Source organism: Sapajus apella, unplaced genomic scaffold (assembly GCF_009761245.1).
Source record: "Sapajus apella isolate SASKATOON/1434 unplaced genomic scaffold, GSC_monkey_1.0 scaffold97, whole genome shotgun sequence".
Lineage (NCBI taxonomy): Eukaryota > Metazoa > Chordata > Mammalia > Primates > Cebidae > Sapajus > Sapajus apella.
Window position 1 is genome coordinate 6,534,386 of NW_022437037.1, and position 12,774 is coordinate 6,547,159.

Consider the following 12,774-nt stretch of genomic DNA (forward strand, 5'->3'; position numbering starts at 1 on the left):
GAACGAACTCGGGAGATGGGGCTGAGACCGAATCACAGTAATATTTAGGGCAAAACCTGGGGCGAACAAGCCAACGCCCCTTTGGGTCCTGCTCGCATGCGTCTGGCCAGCTAACCCGGGCGGGTTCCTTTCCCTCTGGGGTGTGCGTGTGACTGGTTTAGTAAAAAGAAACTTCTGCGTGATCTTTTTCTCAAAAAGAATCATCCATCTTTCAAGCCATCACAACATCTCTGAAATAGAGGATCTGCCAGCGCTGCCCTCTCCCCTGAGAGCAGGATGCAGGGCAGGACGCGCTCCAGAAGAACCACCCCGCAAACGGGATGTACTGGTTTCTGTTTCTTTAAAAGGCCCAAGCCCGTTATGCATTCATGAACTGAATGTGTTTGTTCTTACAAGGTGCTATAAGAAACAGGAGACAAAGCCTTGTTCATGGTACAAAAGGTTTATTGCTTACAAAAATAAGTTACCAAACCCCAAAAGCCACACAACAACCGTGCATGACAATACCTATGAACACAAGGGCTGGTTCTAGTAACAGTCACGAAATCACAGACGGGCATCGTCCAGGGAGGAGCACACACGAACGAGGAGCATGCTGCTCAGCTTCCTTTTACCAGGTTCTATCAACATCTTCTTGGCCTTCAGTCCATTGGCTAGTGGGAATAATTAGTCCCATCAGTCACAGAGAGGGTTCTGCTCTTCAGGAGGTTCAGCCTCAGCACTCATGCCGCTGTTTTATGAAAGGGAGGAGCGGCTGTACTGATTTGGGTGGTGAGGAACTATCTGAGCCTTCCGTGGGCTTCCTGTGTGTCTGGGGAGGTGCCGGGTGGGGTCTGAGGCTGCGGCCAGGGTGGGGGCTACTGCCGGCAGGTGTCGTGGAAGGCTTCAAGGGTTCGGAAATCCCTCCATGTCGGGGGAAGGCCGTCCTGCAGAAACTTCCCGCAGCGCTGGCACGGGGCCTGGAATAGCTTTATGTAACTCCTTAACCAGGTCTAAAAAGAGAAACGAGGAGAGAAGTGACAGGATGGGATACAGTAGCTCCCACAGTCCTCCTTCCAATCAAGCCTAATGACCCAGACAGCTGAAGCTGGCCGTGGCCCCAGAAGATGCCCCGTGACTTCACAGAGAGCAGTAGGCGGAACCCACAAGGTCACCTGACTGCCGATGTCCACTTGTGAGGCTGGCTTGCCCCTCCCAGCTGAGGGAGTTTTAAAAATAGAAAGCCCTACTCTCAAAAGCAGGAAGGGCTCCCTGGAGTCCCTGTGAACCACCGAGCAGCCTGAAGGTCTGGGGACCAGCACCCTACTTTTGCTTTCCAGGTCCCGTGTCTTCTGAATGTCAGTATCCATCTCTTCTTGCCCACCACTGAGGTGGCTGTGGATGTGAGCTAAGGAAGCCCTGGAACCGATGACAATTGCAGAGTTCTCCACTGAGGTCAACACGCCTTCTAGCTAACGTGATTTCAAAGGTCGTCACTCACTGTCATAGTGTGGCCTAACACATCGGGGGGATGGGCAGGGACAGCCCTGGTGCCACCAAATAACATCATCAACAGCAAACCCACACTTGAGTGGTTCAGAGTGCAGAGCTTTCCTGGGCATCATACATAAGGATGAGCCTCCCATAACTCAATTCTCAAACTCAAGGAGATTCACTACTAAAGAAACAATACCCAAACCCCACAACAGCAGGTAAGCAAGTTCTCGCTGTGAAAGGGGCACGTGAATCTCGTCATTCAATGTCCTCCTGAATTACGTCGATAAGAGAAAATTGTTATTTGAAGAGGTCGGCTGAGCTTATTAATACAAATCCTTCCATCTTTACCACAGCTGCCTTCATGGTGACAGGGCATGGTCCATCAATTCCAGCCCCATTTCCAAAGGCCAGGTGTTTGGGGGTTTTGGCAATACCTATGAAGTCAAGAGGTCATTTAGTTAAACTATTTATTCTTCCCTAAGTGGAAGAAGTTCTGTCTCTGCCACAGATAGTACTCATGTCTGGGCCTCAAATCAATCAATCAACAGATACTTATTAATTAGCTGGTGTGGGCTGAGCACAGTGCTGGGTGCTGTGACAGATGTAAGGGTTCTTTTTTTTTTTTTTTTTTTTTTTTTTTTAAAAGAGATCAGATCTCGCTCTGACACCCAGGCTGGAGTGCAGCTGTACAATCAAACATAGCTCGCTGTAACCTCGAACTCCTGGGCTCAAGCCATCCTCCTGTTTCAGCCTCCAGAGTGGAGCCACTGGGATTCAAATCTTCCCTAAATCCCAAAGTCAGTTACCAAATGGAAAGTGGGCGTTAAAACATGACAGGTTCAAAAGCAAGTCTTTGTGTGTATTGGAAATTGGAGATCTTGCTGAAGATGGATAAAGGAATCGTTCCCTGGACACACAGAAGGACCACTCGTGGGGAGTTCTGAGCACCTGGCTGTGCTGTGCCCAACCTGCCACCACCATGGAGCCAATCAATGCACCAGGGATATGTCGTCCGAGGAAGGAACTACAGGCTCTCTGAGCAGTGTGATGGTCGGTGCCCGTGTGATCGGATGAACTGTGAGCCATACCACATTCAGCTGTCAACACTGACTGGCCTTGCTAACAGGTAAGTCTTTGGAGTGAGTTCTCCAACTGGCAGACTTTCTAGCATGAAGGAAACAGGGAGTCCCAGCTGCGGTGGCTGATGGGACCTGCTGGCATAAGAGCATGCAGCTGTGTGAGCCTGATGGTAAAACAGCTGGCTACGTCTGTCAAGGACGTGGGAGACATAGTGTTAGCCCTACTTAGGCCAACTGGTGGCCGTGTGACAAATGCTGATAAACTAGCCCTGGGGGGCAGGGAAAGCCCTGACTTGTAGCGTTTGCTGATTTCCGTGGTGTCAACACTCCCACCAAGTTTGATTTCAAACTAGCCGTGGGTGAAGGACCGCCCGCAAGATCCTGAACGGGAAGTGGCAGGAGCTGGTTCCAGCACACCGCGGGCATGGCTGCTCTGGGGCTGCTCCCATCTCGAGCTCCAACTCTTAAAATCTGAGGAGTAAATGTCTTGGGGAACTGCATGATTCGTTAACTCATTGCCATATGCTCTGCACCAACCACAGGGCCTGGCCCAGATTAGGAGCTCAATGAAGTATCTGCGGACTCAGTCAATGCTGGGAACTATTTTGCATAATCATTTCTGAAACCACCACTTTTCCAGCAAAGAAAGAAAGCACCAGTGAATGAAGCTGGAAGTGGTTTCTCCCAGGGCCTTCCCAGTTTAAAGAAAGTAGCAGTTTTAAACTGGCAGCCCCATCTCCCACCAGGAGGCCTCAAAGTCTGAAGAGGCAACAGCTCCCTTCATGCTGCCTGTTCTCACTTGAAGAGATCCAAAGTTTCAACAGGAGACCTGACTCTTGAAGCCACTTACCATGAAGGATCTGACCACAACATCCGGCATCTGGGGCAGCTGGTAGTGGAGCAGGGCAGTGGTGGCGTGGTCTGTCACCTGAGAGGGAAGGACAATGACAAGTTAGCAGCCACTCCAAGCTGGCAGAGAGAAAACAAGCAGGACAAATGCATGCCCTCTGTGTGAAAACAGATCTGAGCATCTCGTGGACAAAAGGGCATCTAAAGTAAAATCTCAGTAGAAAAATGAGTTAGCAGAGTTGCGGACCCAGAGTGGGAGAAGAGGCATGCTGTCGGCAGAAAGGAAGCAGGCCTGAAGGCAGGAGGGGTATGGACGATTCCAGCAGCTGAAAACCTGGCCAGGCTGGAGCACTGGGAGAGGGAGTGGCCAGAGGCCAGTGGGGGCCAATCCCCGGGGGGATCCCAAGCCTCCCTGCCCAGCGAGACATGGCACACATAGCACATGCGCCAAGAAGCACTTCCGCCTGGCGCACACACTTCCTCTTCCTCCCGGAAAGGTTTTCCCGACAGGGCAATTGTCTCTTTCCATTTCCTTGAATTCTCATTCTGTCACCATTTGTAGCCACCCAGGCTTTATGGTGGGAAGCCTGACCGTTTCTGAGGTTGTTCCCTTGGGTCTCACAGTTGCTAGGATAGCCCTTCGGAGGAGCCCCTCGCATCTGGTGTGGCCCCCTCACCAGCTCTCTGAAGGCTGTGTCCTGTGGCCAGCACCCCAGAGGTCTGTGCCTTCTGTCTCCTGAATCCTCAGGAGAGATTTATCAGTGAGGGCCAAGGGAAAGGCCACGTGAGATCCAGCGAAGGCATCAGGTTGACCAGATGGACGGAGCACAGGGTCTAAGCTCTGGCACACCCCCCTGCCCCAACCTTGATCCAGCTACTTATCCTCCCTGCATTTCCAAGCTCCTTCCAAGAAGCAAAGAGCCTGGCCGGAGAGCCCTGGTGGTTCCGAAGCTGGATGACGCCGTGAATTGCTAATGCCTGCCATCAATCAGCAAATGAGTAGATTATACTAATTTGATAGTCATGTTCAAAGTAATGGTTTACATGATTGTCCTCATTAGGGATTCTTGACATCCCACATGTCATCATTAAAAACAAAACAGGCCGGTGCAGTGCCTCATGCCTGTAATCCCAGACCTTTAGGAGGCTGAGGCGGGTGGATCATTTGAGCCCAGGAGCTCAAGACCGGCCTGGGCAACAGAGTAAGACCCCACCTCTATAAAAAATACAAAAAATTAGCTGGCTGTGGTGCCACACAGCTATAGTCCCAGCTTCTCAGGAGGCTGAGGTGGGAGGATCATCTGAGCCTGGGAAGTTGAGGCTACAGTGAAAAGTGAGTGTGCCACTGTACTCCAGCCTGGGCAACAGAGACCCTGTCTCAAACAAAACGAAACAAAAAACCACATTTAAAGAATAAAACCCAAAAAACTCCAGAGAAGGTCCTTAGCTTTGAGAACAAGAATGAACACAGGTCTAATCTGTGTAGATGTGTCCATGTTCTAGCCCCCGCAACACTGTGTATGCTGACGAACCCAGGCAGCGGTGGAGCACGTCGGGCAGGTGGAAACCAGAAGTGCTGGTCCGGGACCCGCACGGTGAGCTGCAAATGACCTCGAATTAGTCTAGCTGTGTGTCCACAACCACAGCTGGAGAGGCTGCCCCACAAAAAAGCGCAAGGACACGAACTCTGCAGACAGGCAAGCCGGAGCCTGGCTCCCTGGCCTCCTATGGAGCCTCTCTAAGCCTCAGTTTCCTGTTCCATAAAATAGAGATTGTACTACATACTGCAAAAGGCTGGTGAGAGGACTGAGCGAGGCCAGGTGTGGGAAGCACTCACTCTCCGGCGATGCTACCAGCCCCGCCTGCCTGTTCTCCTCTGCCTGGGCCCTGGACTTGTCCTATTTCCCACTGGACTTTCATGGCCTGCCTGATGGCTGCTGAACACCAGACAGATCAACAGCTCCTTGGGGCAGGGATCATGTCCGCCTGATTCGTGCTGCATCCCCAGGGCCTAGGATATCACCCTTGCATACAGCAGGTGCTAAATACATAGTTGTTGAATAAAGAAGTAAACTTAAAAACGCCCACTCACTGAAGGCCGTGTACCATAAACACCTGCACTTTGTTGCAAATACATCAACAGTTCATGTAGCCAACATGGCCGAGAAATTCTTATCCAAGTGGCTTTCAAGATAAATGGTACTTATTCCTTTGAGTGCCAAGACTGCTTTTATTTTAAGCATTTTTGACAGACAGCTTTCTAAAATGAGCAATGCTTTTTTTTTTTTTTTTTTTTTTAACAGTAGTAATGATAACTTTGCAAAATGACTGGTGGTAATCGGTGGAGGGAAGGTAACGGCTAAGAAACGCAGCAAAGCAAACTGGGCTCAAACGGTCCCTGAACTTGAACGCTTGGTTCTTGCCCATCTAGCTCCCTTGCTAAGAAAACCCGTGAAAGTGCCATTTTATGGGCCAACAAGAGGTTTTTTGCAATTATACTTGCCATTACAGAAGAAACAAAGTTTGTGAATTCTTTCTCCTGACCCTACCATTTATTTTTAAAATGTCTCCAGTGAAGCCCCTGTTGGAACGGCCAGGGCGGCAGGGCTGGCTTTGTTTGCTCTGGCCCTGCCGTTCTGTAGCTCCGGGTGTGACAACTTCCCTTGATGGGAACATCCGTCCCTGGGAGGCCCCTGGGGTGAGGCCACCTACATCCACGTCAGCCTTTCAGCAGCCACGTGCAGGCAGAGAGGCTTTGTCTGGCTGCACTTCTGTTTCTTTTGTTTTCACATTTTTAAACACAAATGACCAACACTTAAAATTCGGGAAAGTTTACCTGTGGTGCCCAGCTCCTCTGGAAGCATCAGAGGATATGGGGACTGTCTCACAGGCTGCTGTGAAGACTAAACGGGACCCAGCTTCTTCTCATCTCTGTGACTGTGACCCTGGCACAGCAGCTGCAGCAGCTGAGGGGCGGTGACACGTGCAGTTTGCCCGAGCACCCCAAGGTCTCAGATCCAGCCTGCTCCCCTCACAGGGGACCTGCCTGGCCCCTGTGGCCTTTGGAGTTTACAGCCCCTAACCAAACCAACAAGACCCTCTGCCCCCAAGATGCCCCAAACCCTCCCCAGCCCTGCTGCTCCCTGGGTACCTGGACGGGCTTCCTGATCTTTATTTGAGCTCATCTTCCCTGGCCTTACAGATCTGTGCCCATCTCTTCCCTTCCTTAGCTGACCTCTGGACTTGGCCTCCTCTGGCTGAACTTGAGTTCTCCAAGTATTCTGAGACAAACCTAGTTTTGATAACTGCAAGGTGCTATCTCCAGGCAAGGCATTGTGCGAATTACAGGAACATCTCAAGTGATCTTCCAGAACTGCTCCTTCTCCAGCGTTTTTGCTAAATGGTCCTTCACCCAGAGGCCCAAGCCAGAAACCCGGGCCCCGCCCTGTCATCTGCCTCCCCCGCCTCGTACTCAAGCAGCCTCGTGGTTCCATTATTTATCTCAAATCCTTCTACGTCCTCCCAACTTGCCTGCCTCAGCACGGCTCAGAGGGAACACTCAGCAGCAGAGGGGGAGAGTGTGCGCTCCTCCCTCCAGCAGTGCAGCCTTGGGCAGGGACTTCACCTTCATTAGCTGCCGTTTTCCCGTCTGGAAAATGGGGACAATGACAAAGAGTGCCCACCACAGGGGATGACTGTGAGGATGAAGGTGTGCAGAAGTGAGTGCTGGTCAGAAAGCAGGAGTGATTGCCATCACTCACCTAGAAACCCAACTGTGTCACTCCCCCACTTAAAACCCTCTTATAGCTTCCCCTGCGCTCAGGATGAATTCGAAGGGACGTGTGAAACCCTGCAGTGCCCGGTTTCCGCCTCCTCTCCCTGGGTGCCTCAGTTCCCTGAGTCCTTCCCTTGGCGTGGACCTCTCCTTTTCCCTCCCCTCCTTCTCGTGTTGAGGGAAGCCCCCCAGACTCCCCGATGGGCTGTGTCCTTGCCTGGCTCTCTTCCCCATCTCACTCCTCATACCTGAACTTGGTATTTTCTGTCACGTTAGTTTAGTGTCAGTTTCCCTACCTTGAGCCCATGTCCGTCTAGTGCCTGACACGGAGGTTCTCAGTATGTGTGCGGATGGAGAGAAGGACCCCTACTCCGACTCCCTGTGGGGAGAGTGGCTCAGATAAGGTGGGTGGAGCCAGGGGCCTGGAAGGGGTGGGGACTGGGGGACAGGAGCTGAGGACACGGGCTCTGATCTACCTCCAAGGTGCTGGGGTGTCTCGGACTTGTCCTCTGCGGTAGAAGCCACCAATGGTCACCTGTCTGCTTCTCCTCTGCTTCCTGGGTGCGCCTGAAGACTTTCTGGCTTCACAGTTACTTATGCTGGACGCCGTGGATGGCTCTGGCTGCCGCACCAGAAGTGGATGATGTGCGCTGCTGTCCTGGAGGCTGCGGGGCGAGTGTGGATTCCCCAGACTCGCTCTCTTCCCCTCTTCCCCTGCGACCTTGGAAACCACACACTAAGATGGTGGAGTCACCAGAGGGTGGGGTCCTGTTTTGCCTGGGTCCTTGAGTGACACAGACCTGTCACAACTCAGGATGGACATGTAACATGAGGAGGAAATGGGCTTGAATCGGGTGGGACTACAGGAGGTTTATCACTGCGGCATTATTCTGCTCTCTCCAGACCAATCTGCCTTTCTTGGATATTCACTGCACATCCAGAAAAATGAGCCACAGTGCTGGCTAGGACTCCCAAGCCCGTTACAGTGGTGGCACAACGAACGAGTTCCAGCTGTGGCCAAGGAGCTCTCCCCTTGAAAGTGCTGCTGCCAGCATCTGGGAGTTTGTTAGAAATCTGCCTTCTTGGCCGGGCGTGGTGGCTCATGCTTGTAATCCCAGCACTTTGGGAGGCTGAGGCGGCTGGATCACCTGAGATCAGGAGTTTTGACCAACATGGAGAAACCTCGTCTCTACTAAAAATACGAAATTAGCCAGGGGTGATGGCGCATGCCTGTAGTCATAGCTACTCGGGAAGCTAAGGCAGGAGAATCACTTGAACCTGGGAGGCGGAGGTTGTGGTGAGCTGAGATCGCACCATTGCACTCCATCCTGGGCAAAAGAAGGGAAACTCTGTCTTAAAAAAAAAAAAAAAAAAAAAAAAAAGAAATCTGCCTTCTTGGGCTCCTCTCTAGACACAGCATTGGAATCTCCAGGGTGGGGCCTAGACACTAAGCCAGCTGCTCCAGGCTATTCCTAGGGATGCTAAAATGCACGAGAAGGTGATGCCAGTGAGCACACAATCACCTGGGATACTGTCAGATTCCCATCTGGGAGCTCGGGGATGGGAGAGGCGGAGGGTCTGCATTGCCAGCTGACTCCCAGAGGTGCCCACACCGCTGGTTAGGGACCGGGCTTTGAGTGGCAAGGCTGGAGCATATTCCAGGCACTACTGGAGAACGGCCCCCAGAGGGTTGGGTATTTGATTCTGGGCCATGAAACCAAGGAATACAAATCACAAAGACAGTCTGTCTTCTCATGAATCAAAATGAATGGTACCACCTGAGTTTCACAATGGGCACTGTGGGGTGCGGGGTGGAAGATTTCACAACAGGTGCCTGTAGAGTGGGGGGTTTTTCCCTTTATTTCTGAAAAGTGCTTTTTTTTAAAAAAATCATTGGATATTTTATAACTTATAATAGCTATTATTAAGAAGAGCTTACGTGCCCCTCTCATTTAATTCCCACAGTAACTTGGAGACGGGTGCTTTTCTTTTTTCTTTTGAGACAGGGTGTTGCTCTGTTGCCTAAGCTGGAGGGCAGTGGCGTGATCTTAGCTCAGTGCAGCCTTGACCTCCTGGGCTCAGGCAATCCTCCCACCTTAGCCTCCTGAGTAGCTGGGACTATGGGCTCACGCCACCAAGCCCAGCTAATTTTTTATTTTTGTAGAATCAGGGTCTTACTATATTGTCCAGGCTGGTCTCCAACTCCTGGCTCCTTCTGCCTCGGCCTGACAAAGTGCTGGGATTATAGGAGTAAGCCACTGTGCCTGGCTGACTATTCTTATTTACATCTGATAGAGGAGGAACGAGGAGGTACAGAAGCTGGGAAGATGTACACCGCGGGTGAGGGCAGCAGTGTGGGAGCCCACACACTGGGAGGCCCAGGCCTCTGCCCACTTCCCGCCCACTGACTCCCATCCCGGGCTCTCCCAGTTTGCAGATAAAGGTGCAGGTCCAGGGCCATGCCCAGCACCCGCCCAGCGTCTCCCGGGGTGGATAAGTCTTTGGGAAGCTGGAGTCCCAACGCCAGGCACAGGTTAGAAGATTCACATGTGCCTGCTGCAGCACAGGCTGCTCAAGGGTGGCACAAACTGAATTAACTAGAAAGTGTCCTCTTCAGATGTGGCAGGAGCCACGAGCCACAGCTCTGCTGGGTGTCTGGCTCACAGGCGAGGCACCTAATTAGTTTTTCCATTGCTGGTCGGCAATCCGGCCAAACTCAGCCTCTTTTTCAAAAGGTCCAGTATAAAGTATTCTCTTCCATTGCCAAGTGGTGGTAGCTTTTTTCAGTGCTGATGCAATCATTTGATTCCTTCGGTTTCCCACCACCAATTACAGAAATATTTTTAATGCAAGGAAACAAAGCTGACTAACTGGCTGTGTTTTCCCTCCTGGCCTCCCAACTCCTCCACTGCTGGTTTCGAATTCCCGTGGCTGAACTCCAGGCACGCAGCTGTGGAACACAGGAGAACTTCACCTACAGTGATCTCCCTTTTTGTCAAAGCATTCCACCTTCAATATTTTTTTGTTTTGCATTTTTCAACAACAAAGTTGTTTTTTTGCTTAGCATCCAAGATGTGGAAAAAACAGGCCTGGGGCAAAAAAAATCTGCTATTAACTAATTTAAATCGACTCTGTGGCAGCAGAGTTTCGGTCCTATTGTGCGGCAAAGCTAATGAGATTCCGCTGGGAGATAAAAGCCGCCCTCCCTCTAGGAGGAGGCCAGGAAGGGCACTAATGCTCCCAAGGAGAGGGAGGCGATTCACCCCACCAGTGAGTATGGGTTTGAAAAAAGGCTTGTAAAAAGATCAAAGGGATGTGAGCCCAAGGAAAGGGAGGGAGGAGAAGGCAGGAGAGTCACAGTGAGCCAGCGAGACTGGCCCTTGAAGCAGGAGGAATGTGGGCACAGGGAGACGGGCCTCACAAAGAGGACAGAGGGCGACGCAGGGGAGGGGCTGCGCTGGGAGGTGCACAGCTCACTGCAAGGCAGAGAAGCCGCAGATGCCCCATTCGGGGTGTGTCCCCCATCTCAATGGTGACCTGCAGTGATTGACTTTGAGAAGGGTGACATCTCCATTGCCAACAGTTCCAGTCTATTTGATCAATGTTACTTTCAGTTTTCCCCTGCCTTCTCTCAGCATATTCAAACCCAGGAGAGAACAGAGCTCAGGGATGGAGTAGGGATTCTTTCAAGAGACCTTGAAACAGCTGCCAGTCAAGCCGCTGGAAAAGGAGATGCCAGTCAAAACAGTTTCCCAAAGCTCCTCTGCCATATTGTGTGCAAGGAGCTCCTGACAGCCCCCCTCCTACAATCAGAGCTGGAGGGTGCTTCGGAGATCAGGAGTTATTTTAGCTAAACCCAAAGTGGCACTGCCTGCAATTATAGCAACGGTCCACATCACCATTTACTGAGCACTAGCCTGGTGCAAGAGCTGGCCTACACCGCACAGTCCACGGTGTGTGGCTCCCTTGACAGGACTGAGCCTCTGGATCTGGCCCTTGTGCGCTGTGTGACCTTGGGTGACGATTAAATGGGCCAATGCAGGGACAGTGCATTGACAAACAGAAAAGTGTCCGACACATGGCAGCCCCCGCCAAATGTGTCCCGTTGCGGTTTTTGGCCCACTGAATTCCCACGACGACCTTATGACAGAGGCATGCTCATGTTTGCCACTTCTAAGTCAGGGGCTAAGTCACAGGGAGGTGAAGTGACTTGCCCAAGCCAAGAAGCTGCTAGGTGGCAGGGCACCTTCTTGGCTTGGGCAAGTTCTGACCTTCTGAACGTTCCGACCTTCTGAACCCCAGCTTGAGTGCCTGACCCCAACGTCCCAAGTCTCATGGGCTCCCCACTCCAGGCCTTTTGGGGTGGACAGAGGCTGCGGGGGGATGAAGAAAGGTGCCATTTGCAGGCCCTCTCCTCCCCAGGAGGAACTGGACGTCAGCACTTTTAGGATGGAGCTAGGACTGGATGCCAAATCTCCTCACTTCCACCCCAGTTCCTGTCACTGATGTTCCTTCCACTGCCCAGCCAGAAGCTTCAACCTCTCTGGCTCCCTGCCATGTGCCAGCCCCAGCCCTCCAAGCAGTCTGACAGAGACAGCGGTGGGCCTCAAGAAGACCTCCAGATTGAAAGAGTCTCCCTGCTGTGGACAAAGGAGAAATTGGGCAAAGACAAGGCAGCTGGATCACGTGGGCATGAACACACGTTCATTGAGGGAACGACAAAGTGCAGTGTGAGAAAAGAGGTGGGGCGGGGAGGGCGGGATGGCCCTACTGTGTGCGCCAGATTCAGTGTGCATCGATTCAGTGTGCATCCTGCTGTGTGCCCCCGATTCAGTGTGCATCCTACTGTGCGCCCTGGATTCAGGCGTGTGTCCTGCTGTATTTCCCAGATTCAGGTGCACATCCTACTGTACACTCTGGATTCGGTGCGCACCCTGCTGCACATCACGGATTCGGTATGCAGCACCCACTCGCTTTTTCCTACTCAGGCCCTCTCCCACTGTGAGGGCAAAGATAACAGGTTTAGGCCCAGCAAGACGATTTTTCCCTTAAATTCAACCCTCAGGGCCCAGGTTTTGTGTTGACCAGACGGAGGTTTGTTCTACAGCAGTAAGGGAAGAATAAAGGACATAGACGACACAGGGAGAATAGGGAGAAACCTTCCTAATACACTATTGCTCCTCAGCGGCTTCCTCTTGGAAAAGCAAGGGTCTGTTGGGCTCCTTGAAGGGGGAAAGTTGAGACGACGACAATGCCAGTCACCAGCCTGGACAGGAACAACAGTGTCATCCACAGCAAGACCCTTGTCCTGTTTCAGGGTGATCTTGTACTTGTCACCCAGGCTGGAGTGTGGTGGTCTGATCACAGTTCACTGCAGCCTCGAATTCCTGGGCTCAAATGATCCTCCTGCCTCAGCCTCTCGAATAGCTGGGACTATAGACATACACTACCACATCTGGCTAATTTTGCTATTGTTAGCAGAAACGAGATTTTGTCCAAGCTGATCTTGAACTCCTGGGCTCAAATGACCCTCTCGCCTCCCGCAGTGCTGGGATTACAGGTGTGAGCCACCACGCCCAGCCCAACCCTCCCGCC

The 12,774-nt window shown here is 52.0% G+C and overlaps 1 protein-coding gene across 1 annotated transcript in view; it reads right to left on the minus strand.

The window, feature by feature from the left end:
* Positions 1-426: 426 nt before the first annotated feature.
* Positions 427-12,774, minus strand: part of MED27 (mediator complex subunit 27) — a 215,960-nt gene continuing 203,612 nt past the window's right edge. Inside the window, exons 7-8 of the mRNA XM_032257665.1 lie at positions 3,406-3,483; positions 427-992 (exon numbers count right to left, since the gene is read on the minus strand). Coding sequence (XP_032113556.1) covers positions 858-992; positions 3,406-3,483 — 213 coding nt within the window. The 3' untranslated portion in view covers positions 427-857. The remainder of the gene's footprint in view (positions 993-3,405; positions 3,484-12,774) is intronic.